General features: G+C 49.2%; 1 protein-coding gene across 1 annotated transcript in view; it reads left to right on the forward strand.

Annotated features, from left to right (window-relative positions):
* The first annotated feature begins 2,298 nt into the window (after positions 1-2,298).
* The window catches only part of LOC142285869 (fibrinogen-like protein 1-like protein), a 33,768-nt gene continuing 16,596 nt past the window's right edge, over positions 2,299-19,470 (forward strand). Inside the window, exons 1-2 of the mRNA XM_075333304.1 lie at positions 2,299-2,384; positions 3,304-3,399. Coding sequence (XP_075189419.1) covers positions 2,381-2,384; positions 3,304-3,399 — 100 coding nt within the window. The 5' untranslated portion in view covers positions 2,299-2,380. The remainder of the gene's footprint in view (positions 2,385-3,303; positions 3,400-19,470) is intronic.

The following is a 19,470-nucleotide window of genomic DNA, read 5'->3' on the forward strand; positions in this document are numbered from 1 at the left end:
TCGTCATGGAATGTTGATCTGTATTACTTTGGACCTACCGAGGTGTTTTTGGGGTTACAAAATGGGTGAGAGAGGGTGTCTGTGTTTTTTTATCAAATAAAAAAAGGATTTTTGTCTGTGTTTATTTCTTTTAAGTTACAAGGTTAGTAATGGTGGTGTCTCATAGACACATCTTCATTACTAACCCTGGGCTTGAGGCAGCTGTGATTTTTGACAAATCACATACATGTATATCATCAACCCCTTATATTACCTTGATTGCCACCCCAATAGGGCAATCGGGATAAGCCAGGTAAAGCGCCAGAATTGGAGAATCTAATGTATGCGTATTTTCTGGGGTGGCTGCTGGCTGATATTTTTAGGCTAGAAGGGGCCAAATAATCATGAGCCCGCTACCCATTACTAATCCAGGGCTTCATAGCAGCTGTGACATTTGACAGATCACAGCTGTCATTATCTCTTTATATTGCCCCTATTGCCACCGCACAAGGGCAATCAGTATGAGCCAGGTAAGTGCCAGGATCTAATGGATGTGCCAATTCTGGGGTGGATGTGGGCTGTTATTGTTTCGCTGCGGTTTTGATGCGTTTTTCTGCCAGAAGACATGCGCACATAGCCTAATCTAGTAATTTGGCATTGAGTTCAATGAGTTCACCTGAGGTGAGTTCACTGAGTTCACCACGATACCCCAGGTGTGACGTCAGGTGAACTCATTGAACTTAGTAAACTCACCTCAGGTGAACTCATTGAATTTAATGCTGGCTTACCAGATTAGGCTATTTGCGCACATCGAGTATTGGGTTGCAGACATTGCTGCAAAAAATCTGCATCTCCTGACAGAAAAACGCACCAAAAATGGGATGCATTTTTGATGCAGATTTGACCCATTATTCTGCGTGAATAGGCAGTTTTGGTAAAGAAATGCCTTCAACAAAATGTTCAACATGCACACATAGCCTAATCCGGCATTGAGTTCAATGAGTTCACCTGAGGGAGTTCACTGAGTTCACCTCAAGTGAGTTCACCTGAGGTCACAGCTGGGGTACCATGGGAACCGCCATCTGTGTCCTCAGGTGAACTCACTGATGTCATCGCTCCCACAACTGCAGCTCTATCAGTGTGTCCCAGATGCCGCAGTGATCACATTTTCTAATGTGACCACGCACTGCGACCTCAAATGTAGCAGAGCCGGGATCGTCATGGGATTTTAGGGTGTGGCTTATGTTGGACCTGCAGTGGTGTTTGGGGGTAAATAAATTGGAGAATGGGTGTTTTAAAAAGGTTTTGTATTTATTTATTTTACTTACACAGTTATTAATGGGGAACTCATAGATTCCCTTCCCATTACTAATCCAGGGGTTCATGGCAGCTGTGATTTTTGACAAATCACAGCGGTCATTAACCTCTAAGGCTATGTGCGCATGTTGCGTTGTGGCCATGCTGAAAAATCTGCAGCGATTTGGCAGTGCATGTGCGCTTCAAATCACTGCAGAAACACTGCATAATGGATGCTGTGTGTCTGCAGAATAGATGCCGATTTCATGCGCTCTGGATACTGCCTCTCCCATAGACAGAGTAGAGCAGCAACCAAAGCGCACGAAATAAGTGACATGTTGCTTTTTTGAGCGTAGCGATTTGGATCAAAATTTCAGCATGCAAATCGCTGCGCTCTCAAACGCAACGTGCGGATGGATTATGCACAATCTTCATAGATTGTGCTGGTGACGCAGGACACATGCGTTTACATTGCTGTGCAATATGCAGCGTAAACGCATGAAATTACGCAACATGCGCACATAGCCTTATATTACCCCAAATGCCACTACACCAGGGCAATAGCAATGCACCGATTCTGGGAATGCAGCGGGCTGTGATTTTTAGACTGCGGAGAGCCCAATAACCATGGGCCTCCTCAGCCTGAGAATGCCAGCCCCCAGCTATCCTCTTTATCTTGGCTGGATATTAAAATTGGGATGGAACCCCACGTTGTTGTTTTAAAATTATTTATTTAAATAATTTAAAAAAAACCTGAGTGGAGTCCCTCACTAACTATATCCCTTTCATATGCCTGTTTCAAATTGCAGTAAATCAAGTTTTAGTGCCTATCATGGTATCCTTATGAGGGGAGATTTGGTTGTGGTCACGGGCCATGCATAAAAAATAGACTAAATTACTGAACGTGCATTTCTTTGTGGACAGTTCAACCATTCCTTCCTGGAAGAGTTAAATACAGTACGTTGATCCGTAATACTTTCAAAACACAGGAGGACTTTGCACCATTTAATTCTTTAGACAGCAGGAAAATTTTCTTTAGTTGATAGGGAAGTAAGGAAATTGGAAAGACCTTCACGAGCTTGTAGTACAGAAGAAACAAGACAAGATGGGTAAGTGAAGGAAACTCTGATTACAGGCTGCATACGGAAGTAGAACAGAGAAGACCACCAGCTTACCGAAATTGGGTTTCACATAGGGCAGAAAAAGTGTGTCAAGATTTGCTTATACGTATTAACCCTTCTATTACCAGCCCATTTAAATTCACCTTAAAGCATCTGTAGCTTAAAGGTTGGCCAAACAATAATTAATGTCCCCGGTGTATGTGGTTTACTATTTCATACTGCAGATACTGAGCCAAAATAAAAATTGCAAAATCTGGTACTTTTTCATATTTATGTTAAACTTCAAAAAGGTGCAATTTTCTATTCTGCTATGATGTATGGCCATTTTTATCTCACAGCAGGAGTATGTTCATAACTTAGAAAGTTTAATATCGTGAATATATTGTTTTCTTTTTTAAACAAAGTAATTATCTTTTTTTCTTTTTAAAGAGGTAGTCTATCCTATTGCTACAGTAAATATGTGGGGATTTGACTTGACTTTTATATTGGAGCCATTGCCTTGTCCATATCATTGCTTACCAGGCACATCCCCTAATTTACTAGAATAGGACTGAGCTGCAGTGATCTGTAGTACCAGGCACAGGCACTACTAAGCGTACATAGATAATTTAAAAAAAAAAAAAAAAAAAATTGGTTTGATGGAAGTTTATCCCCAGACAACCTAATATTGATGGCCAATTTTAAACAACCATATAAACCCTATAATTTATTCTCTGCCCTTCTCAGACACATTGCTTACCTCTTCTTTTCAGGTTCCTTGGATAGTGTAGGGGAGCTCCTCAGTTGTGTTGACCATGTATTCTTTTCTTATAGTTAACCCCTTGAATTATATACAAATAATAATCCATAATAATTCATATCTGTTCTAATGGACAGTGTGTTATATATTTTTTATGCTGTTTTTTAGGTGTTTTCTCCTGCCTCTGTATTTTGGCCCTTGTGTGCACAGCATCAACTCGTCATCGCAGAAATCCAAAACGTGGAGACAATTTTGCTGAGAATAGTATGTGTTGTTTTTTATTTTCTATATTATGTATGTGTCGCGGGCGGAGGAGGTGACGCTGCGCTCACCCACTGCTCGGGTCCGGCTGCTGCTGCTCGGTGGCTCGAACGATGGGCCGGATCCCGGGGACTCGAGCGGCGTTCCTCGCCCGTGAGTGAAAGGGGGGTGGTTTGGGTTAGGGATATTGTCCGTGACGCCACCCACGGTTGTGGTGAGATTGGTGACACCACCGCTGCTCTGGACGGGGATCCCGGGAGCGATGACAGGGAGCAGCTTGGATGTTGGTTCTCCCCTCCGTGAGTAGGGGGTTTGGTTGTCCCGGGGCCCGGTGAGGGTTAGGGAGGACAGGCGGGTTACGGGGCCTGGTGAGGTGCAGGGTCGCGGGGGCAGTGCTGTGCCGCACGGCACGGTGGTACTCACTCAGCCAGTAATTCACACGGAGTCTCTGGTCAAACAAACGGCTGATTGGACGGGTCCCACAGGCGGCTGCGGTTCTTCTCCTCCCGGTAGGTTGATGGTGACTGCCTTTCCCTGCACCTGTGTTGTGTTTACGGTTCCAATGGCTTCCCACCGGTAACCCACTCCCCAGCTTGGATGGGTGCTGAAGGAGCCCCCTTTTGCCCGAAGGCTCTGGCCCTGGGAACTGTAGCCTTGGCGGTGACTGTATTTCCCTCTACGGTGTGAGCTGTTGCCTTCAATCGGGTCTTGACTGCTGGGAAACCCCGGAGGTTCCCTTCGCTAACGGATTTGACCAGTTTTACGGTGACTCCTAGCCCGGTCGGGGTCTGTAAGCCCTGCCGGATGGTGCTGGCTTCTCTTTGCTCCCCGATCCGGTACCGTCGGGCCACCGCCTGTCCCCGGTCCTTATGGTTCGCTCCAATCAGCCTGTCCTGCAGACGGTCACCACCGTCTGCCAACCTTGCTGTACCGTCCGGGCCACACACCCGGACGCCGTCAGACTGCTCTACTACTTCACTCCTCCAACTTCAAAACTGAAAACTAAACTGACTGACTCCTTTTCCCGCCTCCAGGACTATGAACTCCTCGTTGGGCGGGACCAACCGCCTGGCCCACCCCTGGTGTGGACATCAGCCCCTGGAGGAAGGCAACAAGGATTTTTGTGTTTGACTTCGGTGTGCCTAACCGGGGTGTGGGGTGTGTTGGTGTAATTCTGTGATGACCTGGCTTGTCCAGGGCGCCACATTCCCCCTTAGTAAAATGCAAAAATGCAGACCGTCCGTGGGCTGCCCGTCCATCACCGGTTTTATTTTTGTTTAACTGCAAAAGATAGAAAACGGTAAAACACATAAAAACATCACAAACAGTTTCAACGGTACGGCTTCCGCTCTTCTCCCACCCAAACAACCTTGCCCTGATGCTGCCCCTAAGAAGTGGGCAGCACCCCTTGCCCCCAGTCCAGCACCAAGTTGCCCGAGCGGGTTCTGTCTCTTTCAGGGGACCCGCGTCCATGGGAACCCCTGAACCCCCGGAGGATTGCCACCGGTAACGGTAGTGGCAGGCCTGGGCCATCACTTTCCTCCAGGCCCATCCTCCCAAATCAGCCTCTCCGGAGGCGGTAACGGTGTAATCCAAAACGCTTTTATTTACATTCCACTAAGTTTGTGGTTGCCCTGCCAGTTCTCGGGCTTGTCCGTAAGAAGTCCCTTATGCAACGGTTTGCAGCCAGTCCCTACGGGGACAACAGTTGCCAGCAACGGACGGTTCAATCACGGTTCAATCAGGTAAACTTCTTCGGTTGATCATCTTTACTTATCATTCAAAACTTTCAAACTGTTACAGGTGGTCCCAAAGGGGACAACGTTTTGGCGGAGGACCGCCGGCTTCACTTCAGGTCCAGCTCACCGACCGGGGTTGAGGGCTGAGCGGGTGCTTGGAGCCCCTGGCCTACTCTCAGCCGGACACCCAGGGCGTACCATCCCCTCTCCCCACAATGTCGGGTGTAGTTGACGAGGTCACCGGGGAGCAGATTGCGGCTGGGGTGGTCTTCCGGTAGGTGATCATTCACATCTCTCCGGGCCACGAAAACTTCTGCCTCCAGGCCCGGTTCATAAATGAAGCCATACCCCCTTCGGGTATCAAATCGTCGGACCTGTCCTTCGTATCTCGGGCCCCGCACCCGGAAGGTGGCTCTTCGGAGATGCTCCTTTTCTTCAATGGTGCGGGCCACCAGCTCCGCCTTCCTTCTTTCCCTCTCGGCAATCTCCAGGCCCAGCGGTGTCGGCTCCCTGTCCCAATACGGGGCTGCTGCGAGCCCCTGCGCATAGGTCGGGCCCCGCGAGACCTCCTGGACACTGCCCACCACTGGAAATCTGGGTGGAAGGTCCCGCGGTGACTTGGCCTGGGGTGCTGCCTTGCAGCGGCGACCCAGCGCAACCTCAGCCGAGGTGTGGGGAACGGGCACAGGGATCCTCTCCCGCCGAACCTCCGCCTCCTCCTGCACGAGACAGGCTGCCGAGGCCGATGCGGGGTCAGTCACGATCAGCGGTGCCTCCGGTACAACTTCACCAACGGGCTCGGCCTTCGGCGTCTTCCAAGGGAGCAGTGCTGTATGGTCACAGGCCTCGGCTGCAGATTGGTCCGCTTGGGCGGACAGGCAGGGTATCGCTACCGGTTGGGCGGGTAGCGGGCCTAGTGGCGGGGCAGTAACGACTAACGCGGATAGCGGGGGAGGCGGCAGGGTGAGCAGGCGCGGGCCGGGCCCCTCATCCGCAATGGCCGATCCTTCCGGAATACAGGGACGTGGGTCTCTTACCCGCTCCTCCAAATCCTCCTCCTCACGTCTCCTTATAGCCGCCACCACCTCCGCCATGTCGGCCTCCCACTCCTCCAGGAGGAGCTGCATGCGGATCTGCAGCCTTTGTTGTAGCTGGGCGGTCCAGACCTCCACCCACGCCGCGGTCGCGGGGGCTACGGTGCTGCGGGACAGATGATGCATCGCTGCGGCGGCCTCTTCCAGGAACAAAAAGATGGCCGTAGGGTCCTGGCGTCCCTGCTTTTATAGCCGCGGGCTACATCCGTCCCCCTTAGTCTTTTTCCGGCTCCTCCTCTACAGGGGCGGGGTTTCGGCTTTCGCGCCTCCACTACTCGGGAAGACGCTCGAGCGGGGACTTTTCGCGCCCAAAATGGCGGCTTCTCAAGATTTTCGGCCGGACGCCTCCGGCGGTCACAAGGCGCACCTCTACCAAACGGCAGAGCGGTAAGATCTTGTTTGTGATGCCAAGTTGTCGCGGGCGGAGGAGGGGACGCTGCGCTCACCCACTGCTCGGGTCCGGCTGCTGCTGCTTGGTGGCTCGAGCGATGGGCCGGATCCCGGGGACTCGAGCGGCGTTCCTCGCCCGTGAGTGAAAGGGGGGTGGTTTGGGTTAGGGATATTGTCCGTGACGCCACCCACGGTTGTGGTGAGATTGGTGACACCACCGCTGCTCTGGATGGGGATCCCGGGAGCGATGACAGGGAGCAGCTTGGATGTTGGTTCTCCCCTCCGTGGGTAGGGGGTTTGGTTGTCCCGGGGCCCGGTGAGGGCTAGGGAGGACAGGCGGGTTACGGGGCCTGGTGAGGTGCAGGGTCGCGGGGGCAGCGCTGTGCCGCACAGCACGGTGGTACTCACTCAGCCAGTAATTCACACGGAGTCTCTGGTCAAACAAATGGCTGGATGGACGGGTCCCACAGGCGGCTGCGGTTGTTCTCCTCCCGGTAGGTTGATGGTGACTGCCTTTCCCTGCACCTGTGTTGTGTTTACAGTTTCAATGGCTTCCCACCGGTAACCCGCCACCCAGCTTGGATGGGTGCTGAAGGAGCCCCCTTTTGCCCGAAGGCTCTGGCCCTGGGAACTGTAGCCTTGGCAGTGACTGTGTTTCCCTCTACGGTGTGAGCTGTTGCCTTCAATCGAGTCTTGACTGCTGGGAAACCCCGGAGGTTCCCTTCGCTAATGGATTTGACCAGTTTTACGGCGACTCCTAGCCCGGTCGGGGTCCGTAAGCCCTGCAGGATGGTGCTGGCTTCTCTTTGCTCCCCGATCCGGTACCGTCGGGCCACCGCCCGTCCCCGGTCCTTATGGTTCGCTCCAATCAGCCTCTCCTGCAGACGATCACCACCGTCTGCCAACCTTGCTGTACCGTCCGGGCCACACACCCGGACGCCATCAGACTGCTCTACTACTTCACTCCTCCAACTTCAAAACTGAAAACTAAACTGACTGACTCCTTTTCCCGCCTCCAGGACTGTGAACTCCTCGGTGGGCGGGACCAACTGCCTGGCCCACCCCCTGGTGTGGACATCAGCCCCTGGAGGAAGACAACAAGGATTTTTGTGTTTGACTTCGGTGTGCCTAACCGGGGTGTGGGGTGTGTTGGTGTAATTCTGTGACAACCTGGCTTGTCCAGGGCGCCACATATGAGCATACAGTATGTATGTTTGAATGCATTGCGTTGTATATATATTGTAAGATGGCTGCCGGACATGTAGTCAATGGGAGGTATGTATCGCAGAGGTGGTTATCCTTTGTGATGTAAATGCGGGGGCAAGCTCTAGTACACTTAGTATCAGTGCCTGGTTTTACAAGCAGCCGTATAGAGGGGCGGGTCTGGCTGCCCACATATCCCCACCCATGGGTGCGGTACAGTGTTAAAATGGAGTCTGTTTGTCTCACACATGGTTCTCTGTATGGAGGTTAGAACACCTCCTGTGGGATATCATGTTTGGGAAAATCTGTGCAGGTGAACCCTTCAGATATACAAACCATTTACTTTCAATTGATTATTTTTTGACGGAAAAAACCCTATTGGACTTTTATGAAAACCGTTCCTGTGTTTGCCTCCAGCCCGCAACAGAGCAAATGAGAGCACTGCAATACATATGTTGGTAGAATGGCCCACTCAGCTGCTTCACGAGGAATATTTCTCATTTAAATTTTCAGCAGATTTATTAAAGGCTTCATAAACCATACCAAACAAAGTAAAAATGAACAGCCTTTCCGGCATAAAATACTCGGAATCAGAATTTACTCTCTTTGCATCAAAAGCTATGGAGCTCTGCAACCTCCATACATAGAACAACAAGTGATTCCAGAGGTCTTGCTTTTACCTGATGGACCAGACCCCAGGGTGGAGATATGTGAACAGCCATCCCACAAATCTCTTTGAAAGTTCACAAAAAAAACAGCCCTTGTCATGGCCGATTAACCCCCTCAGCATCATAATGATGCCAGAGCTTACATTCCAAGTTTCACATCACAGAAGTTAATAACCTCAGTGAAAATGTCTCCCCTCCAGGATTTTACCACTGACTATCTTACAATATACAGTTGAAACCAGAAGTTTACATACACTATCTAAAAAGACACATCTGCATGTTTTTCTTACTATCTGACATGAAGTCAGAATAAACCTTTCCCGTTTTAGATCAATTAGGAACCAACATTATTTATATTTGCCAAATGACAGAATAACGAGAGAGAGAATGTTTTAAGGCATTTTTTTTTACTTTCTGAAAATTCAAAAGTTTACATACACTAAAGCGGGGTATACACGCTACGATATTGTTAATAAATTATCGTCGGGGTCACGCTGTTTGTGACGCACATCCGGCGTCATTAACGATATCGTAGTGTGTGACACTTTTGAGCGACCTTAAACGATCGCAAAAGCGGCCAAAATCATTTGCCGCGGAGAGGTCGTCCTGAAACAAAAAATTGTTATCTGTTTTTTAACGATATTTTTTCTCGTTCCTGCGGCAGCACACATCGCTGTGTGTGACACAGCAGGAGCGAGGAACATCTCCTTACCTGCCTCCACCGGCAATGCGGAAGGAAGGAGGTGGGCGGGATGATGCTCATCTCCGCCCCTCCACTTCTATTGGACACCTGCCGTGTGACGTCGCTGTGACGCCGCACGATCCGCCCCCTTAGAAAGGAGGCGGTTCGCCGGCCAGAGCGACGTCGCAGAGCAGGTATGTGCGTGTGAAGCTGCCGTAGCGATAATGTTTGCTACGGCAGCGATCACACAATATCGCACGTACGACGGGGGCGGGTGCTATCGCACTCGACATCGCTAGCCAATGCTAGCGATGTCGCAGCGTTCAAAGCCTGCTTATGAGTACTATGCCTTTAAACAATATGGGACAGCCCATATGATGATGTCATGTCTTTGGAATCTTCTGATTTATTGGCAACATCTGAGATAATTAGAGACATTTCTTCATGTTGCACCCACAACTTAAATGTATTTTTATTTGATATAACAACACAAAGTAGCAAGTATTTGTGAATTGTAAAGGAAATGATATATGGTTTTCTAAATATATTAAAATAATAAAAAAAATATATAATATATATATATATATATATATATATATACGTTGATATTACTCACCCTACATCTGAGCTCTGGCATCTCAAGGCAGAGCAGGAGCAATGTTTTGCCGAGCTACAGACATTCTACTGCCTGTAGGGCTATGTGCGCCCCAACATACTATTTTTAGGGCTATGTGGGGTCTCTTTATACAGTTTACAAGGCTATGTGGGTGCTCTTTTTATAGTTTGCAGGGCTGTGTGAGGGCTCCATATACTGCTTACAGGGCTATGTGGGACCCATTATACTATTTGCAGGGTATTATGGGGGCCATTATACAGTTTGAAGGCCTATATGGGGCCATTATACAGTTTGCATGGCTATGTGGAAGCCATTCTACTGTCTGGAGGGCTAAATATAGACCATTATACAGCTTGGAGGGATATGTTGGGGCCATTATACTGTTTGGAGGGGTATTGGGGGCCATAATATAATTTGGAGGAGCCATCATAGTGTGTGGAGGGTTGCGTAAGGGCCATCATACTGTATGGAGCAGGGGCATAACAACCGTGATCACAGTGATCGTGACTGCGACTGGACCCGGTGATGCAGGGGGCACGCCTGCCCTAGCCTGAGATTCAGATGGATGTGTGTCCGAGGGCGCACATCCAACTGAAATACATTCCAGTGTCGGGTCCCTGCACAGCAACGTGCCGGCCACCGATGAAGTCCATGAATGTTCAATGCTCCCCACGCACACAATCCCAGGCATGGTGAGGAGACAATATGTTGACAGCTGCCAGTGCTGTAAGCGTGGTGGGGGGGCTATATACCAGGACAGGGGGCTATATAACAGGATGAGGGAGGTTATATACCAGGATGGATGACTATATAACAGGATGAGGGGGGTATATACCAGGATGAGGGGGCTACATATCAGGATGGAGGGCTATATACCAGTTTGAAGGTTCTATATACCAAGATGAGGGACTATATACCAGGATGGGTGGCTATATATCAGGTTGGGGGCTATATACCAGGATGGGGGCTCTATATCAGGATGGGGACATGGCAGGGGCATATCAACTAGGATGGGGACATGATGGGAGCATATATACCAGGATGGGGCCATGATTGGAACATATATACCAGGATGGGGCCATGATGGGCTACTATATGTAATATATATCAGGATGGGGCCATTATGAGGACATATACAAGGATGGGGCTATATATACCATGGTATAGGCATGATGGGGGTCATACACCAGAATGGGACTATGTAAGGGGAATATATGAAAAGCAGAAACTGCTGTGTGAATACTGACATGAAAAATCCAATAGCTATATGTAAGGATGAAAATATGAAAAATGGAATCTGCATTACTGCCATGAACATATGAATAAAGAGAAATGTAGCTATTGAATTCATCAATGCAATAGAGCCCCAACACTACGCCAAAGTATTTCTCTACGTTGGGGTCCCTAGCTTGTGTGTGTCTTCTCATGCAGTTAAAAAACTTACCGTGTTGGGAAGCTGAGACCCAGGCTATATATGCGTATAATGTGGACTGGCAATAGGTGTGGGGCCGGGTTCACAAACGAAAGACTACAAATCAATTAAGAAATAACATCTGGAACACCATTTTGAGTCTGAATTGGCTGCAAAAACCTAAAAAATCTAGACTATATGGAGAGAAGGTATACACACCAGTCACTATGTGTCTCTAGTCTAGTCTAGATTTCTTAGGTTTTTGCACCCCACCCACACCTATTGCCAGTCCACATTATACGCATATATAGCTTGGGTCTCAGCTTCCCATACATGGTAAGTTTTTTAACTGCATGAGAGGACACACACAAGCTAGGGACCCCAACATAGAGAAATACTTTGGCGTAGTTTTGGGGCTCTGTTGCATTGATCAATTCAATAGCTAAATTTCTCTTTATTCATATGTTCATGGCAGTAATGGAGATTTCATTTTACATATTTTCACTCTTACATATAGCTATTGGATTTTTCATGTCAGTAGTCACACAGCAGTTTCTGCTATTTCATGTATTCCCCTTACATAGTCACTGGTGTGCATACCTTCTCTCCATATAGTCTAGATTTGTTATGTTTTTGCACCCAGTTCAGACTCAGAATGGTGTTCCAGACATTATTTCTTGATTGATACACCAGAATGGGACCATGATGGGGATATATAACAGGATGGGGGACATATTTACCAGGAAGTGGCCCAGAATGGAGGACTTTAGTACAGGATGTGGGACATTACTACATAATGAAGGGAGAGGGGGGGCAACTTGTATGTCTTTATAGGCTTTAGAATGCTACAATGGCCTATACATCTTACGAACATATGGGGGGATCCCAGGCTCAAACTCTGCACCAGGGCCCATCAGACTCTAGTTACGCCACTGGTAAGGAGGGTTGTAAGGGCCATTACAGTATACGGCGTGTCCTTATACTTTATGGAGGGCTGTGTCTCACCCATCATGCTGTATTGCGGTGACTGTGGTGGTATCATACTTTGTGGGGTGGAAGTTAATATAGGGTCATTGTACTGTGCGTGTGGAGAGTACTGTGTAGAAATTCACTGTGGGGTATCTACTGTATTTGAGGGGCACATTTTTGGCATCACACTTTACAGGAGTCATGAAAGGGGAATCTTAATGCATGGGAACACTAAGAAGTTTTAATAAAAGGAAAATTACTTTTTAAGGGCATTAAAGTTGTAAGATTTGCTCTCCTGTAAACCCAAAAATTATTATTACTTTTTGGAGAGGGACAATTAGAACTTTTACTATGGACTCCTTCATTTCTATGTACACCCCTGATCCTAAGCAAAAGGAGCACTAATTAGATAAGCAGCCAAGAGGTCCATAGTTACTCTGAAGGAGCTGTAGAGATCCACAGCGTAGGTGGGAGAATCTGTCTACAGGACAATTATTTGGTCGGGGGTCACATTAGCGTATAGTATCCAATGCAAAAGCATCGGATGCGATTTTCTAAAGACACTTACCTCAAACTCTGCTGTGAGCGTGATCTGAGTGTCATTGTACTGGGCTCTGATTCTCTCGCATGCTCAAATCAGAGCACAGGTGAGGAGAAGATGGAGAGGGGAAGTCATCCTATGCCAATATGTAGTAGACAATAATAATAATAATAATATCAAATACCTCTTTTTAATAATGTAGTATAGTTTTCCTCATATAGCCATGTCTCTTACCTCATGTGCAAGGCATTCCAGGCAGGTATCCATCGTTATAACCACAAAAACTAACTAATTGTCATTATAAGGGTACGCTCACACGAGCGTGAAAATCGGACGAGTGCAATGCGAGAAATTCTCGCATTGCACTCTGACCAATGTTAGGCAATGAGGTTGAGCTGTTGGTCAGCTTTTCTCGCATCCAGATTCTGGATGCGAGAAAAGCGGCAGCATGCTGCGATTGTCTGCGAGAGCCGTATCCCTCGCACCCATTCAAGTGAATGGATGCGAGAGATACATCGGACTGCACTCGGATGTTATCCCAGTGCAGTGCGATATACGCACAGGCTGACAGTGGAGGAGATGGGAGGATTAACCCCTCCCTCTCCTCCGCAGCGCCTGCACTCAGCTTCACAGCTGTGACCCGATCGCAAGATCGGGTTACAGTCGCATGACACTCGGCTCAGGCTCGCAGCAGAGCCTGAGCCGGGGGACATTAGCATATCGCATCCGATGCTCCCGCATCGGATGCCATACGCTCGTGTGAGTCCAGCCTAAGAGTGGACGTAACCATGGATATCTAAGCTGTAATGCTCTGCACATGAGGTAAGAGACATGACTATATCAGGGGAACTATACTACATTTCTAATTTGAGGTATTTGCTAGTAATATTATTATTATTACCCCTACTACATAGTACGATAGGATCTTGGAGATGGCAATAACCTTTTAATCACTTCATCTTCTCCATTGCTTGGCCCTCCGAGTGCAGTCTGATGTTTCACACGCACCCATAGACTTTTATGGGTGCGCGTGATCAGATATATGCTACTTATAGCATTTCTTATATTGCACTGGTACAATTTAAATGTTAATGTGAGCGAGCCCTTAGTTGTATACTACACAAATCTGCCTTTTATGGAAAAATGGCAAGAACAAAAACATTTTTGAAAGCAAGTTATAAGAAGTCTCATTTGCTGTTTGCAAAAAGACATGAAGGGACATGTGGAAGAAGATGAGACCAAAGTAGAACTTTTTGAGCTAAATGCAGAATGCTAGGTGTGGCAGAAAACTAACAATGCACATCAGCCTAAAAAACCTTCTCCATTGTCATATATGGTGGTGGCAGCATCATGCTGTGAGGAAGCTTTTCTTTAGCAGGGACAGGGAAGCTGGTGAGAGTTAATGAGAAGATGGATGGAACTAATTATAGAACAATACAATTTCTATAGGAAAACTTGTTAGAGACGGCAAGTCTTGAAACTAAAGGGTGCTTTACACGCTACGACATCACTCAAGCGATCTTGTTGGGGTCACAGAATTTGTGACGCACATCCGGCCACTTTAGCGATGTCGTTGCGTGTGACACCTTTGAGCGATTTTGAATCGTTGCAAAAATGTTCAAAATTGCTAATCGGTGACATGCCCCCTGTGAGGTAGCACGGTCGGCTGCGCAGCAGAAGACACGGGATCCAGGCATTAAGGTTCACAGCACACGGTTTTAATGTCCAAACAAAAGTCCACAACAATATACATGTGCCTCTCCAGCAGAGAACTCAGGGAGTTCTGTTCACTCCCTCACACCCGGCACACCTGCCCTCGTTCCTGTTTCCATTTAACCCTTCCTTCAGCCTGTAGGGAAACAGCATTAACCCTGGAGTGGATTTACTTTCTATCATGGAGTGAGCACAACCGGGGCGAGACATACCGGCCGTCATAGATAACCCCGGTCACAGTCTCACATACCCCCCCCTCAGTTCAATCGTGCGGGGTTGAACTCCCGCCATCAAACACGGGCCGCGGGACAAGGCATCGGCGTTGCCCTGCAACCCACCGTCCCTATGTTCAACCGTAAACCGGAAGTTCTGCAGAGAAAGGAACCACCGGGTAACCCGGGCATTCCGTTCCTTGGCGGACCTCATCCAGACCAGTGGAGAGTGATCCGTCACCAAGCGAAACTGCCGTCCCAGCAGGTAATAGCGTAGGGACTCCAAGGCCCACTTGATCGCCAGGCACTCCTTCTCCACTATGCTATAATTCCGCTCGGGAGGGGTGAGCTTCCTACTTAAGAAGGTGACGGGGTGTTCCTCCCCCTGAACCACCTGAGACAACACTGCCCCCAGGCCGACCTCTGAGGCGTCAGTCTGTACTATGAACTCCGTGAGCAAGAATGGTTGACCTTAGGGAGATCAACATCCACCACTGCGGAGACACCATCACGTGTTTCTCAACGCAGTGATTCTAGAGCAATGCCCCCTGGGAAATATTCAAAGCAAGAAGGCCTGCGGAGACACCATCACATGTTTCTCAACGCTGGCAGGAAACTAGCCAGGTCTTTCACCGGGAAGGAACAACCACGGGAAGGGCAGTCTCCAGTCAAGGAGACCACCTATGCCAAACATGGTATCCATCCACAGACAGCCGTTTCGGGGTATTTGCCCCTCATCAGTGTGGAGTAGGAATCTGGCTAGTGGGACATTGCCTAGTAAAAGACTATGTGAGCAAGGATGGTTGACCTTAGGGAGATCAACATCCACCACTGCGGAGACACCATCACGTGTTTCTCAACGCAGTGATTCTAGAGCAATGCCCCCTGGGAAATATTCAAAGCAAGAAGGCCTGCGGAGACACCATCACATGTTTCTCAACGCTGGCAGGAAACTAGCCAGGTCTTTCACCGGGAAGGAACAACCACGGGAAGGGCAGTCTCCAGTCAAGGAGACCACCTATGCCAAACATGGTATCCATCCACAGACAGCCGTTTCGGGGTATTTGCCCCTCATCAGTGTGGAGTAGGAATCTAGCTAGTGGGACATTGCCTAGTAAAAGACTATGTGAGCAAGGATGGTTGACCTTAGGGAGATCAACATCCACCACTGCGGAGACACCATCACGTGTTTCTCAACGCAGTGATTCTAGAGCAATGCCCCCTGGGAAATATTCAAAGCAAGAAGGCCTGCGGAGACACCATCACATGTTTCTCAACGCTGGCAGGAAACTAGCCAGGTCTTTCACCGGGAAGGAACAACCACGGGAAGGGCAGTCTCCAGTCAAGGAGACCACCTATGCCAAACATGGTATCCATCCACAGACAGCCGTTTCGGGGTATTTGCCCCTCATCAGTGTGGAGTAGGAATCTGGCTAGTGGGACATTGCCTAGTAAAAGACTATGTGAGCAAGGATGGTTGACCTTAGGGAGATCAACATCCACCACTGCGGAGACACCATCACGTGTTTCTCAACGCAGTGATTCTAGAGCAATGCCCCCTGGGAAATATTCAAAGCAAGAAGGCCTGCGGAGACACCATCACATGTTTCTCAACGCTGGCAGGAAACTAGCCAGGTCTTTCACCGGGAAGGAACAACCACGGGAAGGGCAGTCTCCAGTCAAGGAGACCACCTATGCCAAACATGGTATCCATCCACAGACAGCCGTTTTGGGGTATTTGCCCCTCATCAGTGTGGAGTAGGAATCTGGCTAGTGGGACATTGCCTAGTAAAAGACTATGTGAGCAAGGATGGTTGACCTTAGGGAGATCAACATCCACCACTGCGGAGACACCATCACGTGTTTCTCAACGCAGTGATTCTAGAGCAATGCCCCCTGGGAAATATTCAAAGCAAGAAGGCCTGCGGAGACACCATCACATGTTTCTCAACGCTGGCAGGAAACTAGCCAGGTCTTTCACCGGGAAGGAACAACCACGGGAAGGGCAGTCTCCAGTCAAGGAGACCACCTATGCCAAACATGGTATCCATCCACAGACAGCCGTTTCGGGGTATTTGCCCCTCATCAGTGTGGAGTAGGAATCTGGCTAGTGGGACATTGCCTAGTAAAAGACTATGTGAGCAAGGATGGTTGACCTTAGGGAGATCAACATCCACCACTGCGGAGACACCATCACGTGTTTCTCAACGCAGTGATTCTAGAGCAATGCCCCCTGGGAAATATTCAAAGCAAGAAGGCCTGCGGAGACACCATCACATGTTTCTCAATGCTGGCAGGAAACTAGCCAGGTCTTTCACCGGGAAGGAACAACCACGGGAAGGGCAGTCTCCAGTCAAGGAGACCACCTATGCCAAACATGGTATCCATCCACAGACAGCCGTTTCGGGGTATTTGCCCCTCATCAGTGTGGAGTAGGAATCTGGCTAGTGGGACATTGCCTAGTAAAAGACTATGTGAGCAAGGATGGTTGACCTTAGGGAGATCAACATCCACCACTGCGGAGACACCATCACGTGTTTCTCAACGCAGTGATTCTAGAGCAATGCCCCCTGGGAAATATTCAAAGCAAGAAGGCCTGCGGAGACACCATCACATGTTTCTCAACGCTGGCAGGAAACTAGCCAGCGTTGAGAAACATGTGATGGTGTCTCCGCAGGCTTTGAATATTTCCCAGGGGGCATTGCTCTAGAATCACTGCGTTGAGAAACACGTGATGGTGTCTCCGCAGTGGTGGATGTTGATCTCCCTAAGGTCAACCATCCTTGCTCACATAGTCTTTTACTAGGCAATGTCCCACTAGCCAGATTCCTACTCCACACTGATGAGGGGCAAATACCCCGAAACGGCTGTCTGTGGATGGATACCATGTTTGGCATAGGTGGTCTCCTTGACTGGAGACTGCCCTTCCCGTGGTTGTTCCTTCCCGGTGAAAGACCTGGCTAGTTTCCTGCCAGCGTTGAGAAACATGTGATGGTGTCTCCGCAGGCCTTCTTGCTTTGAATATTTCCCAGGGGGCATTGCTCTAGAATCACTGCGTTGAGAAACACGTGATGGTGTCTCCGCAGTGGTGGATGTTGATCTCCCTAAGGTCAACCATCCTTGCTCACATAGTCTTTTACTAGGCAATGTCCCACTAGCCAGATTCCTACTCCACACTGATGAGGGGCAAATACCCCAAAACGGCTGTCTGTGGATGGATACCATGTTTGGCATAGGTGGTCTCCTTGACTGGAGACTGCCCTTCCCGTGGTTGTTCCTTCCCGGTGAAAGACCTGGCTAGTTTTCTGCCAGCGTTGAGAAACATGTGATGGTGTCTCCGCAGGCCTTCTTGCTTTGAATATTTTCCAGGGGGCATTGCTCTAGAATCACTGCGTTGAGAAACACGTGATGGTGTCTCCGCAGTGGTGGATGTTGATCTCCCTAAGGTCAACCATCCTTGCTCACATAGTCTTTTACTAGGCAATGTCCCACTAGCCAGATTCCTACTCCACACTGATGAGGGGCAAATACCCCGAAACGGCTGTCTGTGGATGGATACCATGTTTGGCATAGGTGGTCTCCTTGACTGGAGACTGCCCTTCCCGTGGTTGTTCCTTCCCGGTGAAAGACCTGGCTAGTTTCCTGCCAGCGTTGAGAAACATGTGATGGTGTCTCCGCAGGCCTTCTTGCTTTGTACTATGAACTCCTTCCGGAAATCAGGGTGTACAAGAACGGGCTGTCCGCACAGGACCCCGTTCAGGGCCCGGAAGGAGTCCTCGGCCTGCGGAGTCCAGCGCACCATGACGGACTTCTTGCCTTTGAGAAGGTCCGTCAAGGGGGCTGATAGTCCCGCAAAATCCTTTACAAACCTCCTGTAGTACCCCACGATACCCAGGAAGGCCCTAACCTGCTTCGTGGTCAGGGGTCTAGGCCACTTCTGGATCGCCTCAACCTTGTTAATTTGGGGCTTAATCACTCCTTGGCCTATCACGTAGCCCAAGTAGCGGGCTTCCGTGAGTCCCAACGCATATTTCTTGGGATTGGCTGTCAATCCGGCTGTTCGAAGCGCGTCCACCACCGCTTGTACCTGTTCCAAGTGGGTCTGCCAATCGGAGCTGTAAATAATGATGTCATCAAGGTACGCTGATGCATACGCCTGGTGGGGTTCCAGCACTAAGTCCATCAACCTCTGGAACGTGGCCGGAGCGCCATGTAAGCCAAAAGGCAAGACAACATAGTGGAAGAGACCCTCCGGCGTAACAAAAGCGGTTTTCTCCTTGGCGGACTCCGTCAGTGGCACCTGCCAGTACCCCTTGGTCAGGTCGAGCGTGGTAAAATATCGCGCCTGTCCCAACCTATCAATCAGCTCATCCACCCGGGGCATGGGGTAGAGATCGAACTTGGATATTTCGTTCAATCTCCTAAAGTCATTGCAGAACCTTAAGGAGCCATCAGGTTTTGGTATTAGGACAATCGGACTAGCCCATTCACTCCGGGATTTTTCGATGACCCCCAGGCGTAACATTGTCTTTACTTCCTCCGATATGGCTTGTCGTCGAGCCTCCGGTACCCGGTATGACTTCAGGCGTACCTTCAGGTGGGGCTCGGTGACAATATCATGTCGTATCAGACTGGTCCTACCGGGCAGCTCGGAGAAGACATCGGGGTTCTGCTGAACCAACCGTCTGGCCTCTCGCCTCTGTGTCTTGGTGAGGGCTTCTCCAATCCTTACTTCCGGTTCGTCCTCTCCGGAGGTCGCTGGAGCCGGAGGTGAACGACCCGAAGAGGAGGGAGATGGGGAAAAAACAGCCATCAGGCTTTCCCGTTCCTGCCAAG

Source organism: Anomaloglossus baeobatrachus, chromosome 2 (assembly GCF_048569485.1).
Source record: "Anomaloglossus baeobatrachus isolate aAnoBae1 chromosome 2, aAnoBae1.hap1, whole genome shotgun sequence".
NCBI classification, from domain to species: Eukaryota; Metazoa; Chordata; class Amphibia; order Anura; family Aromobatidae; genus Anomaloglossus; species Anomaloglossus baeobatrachus.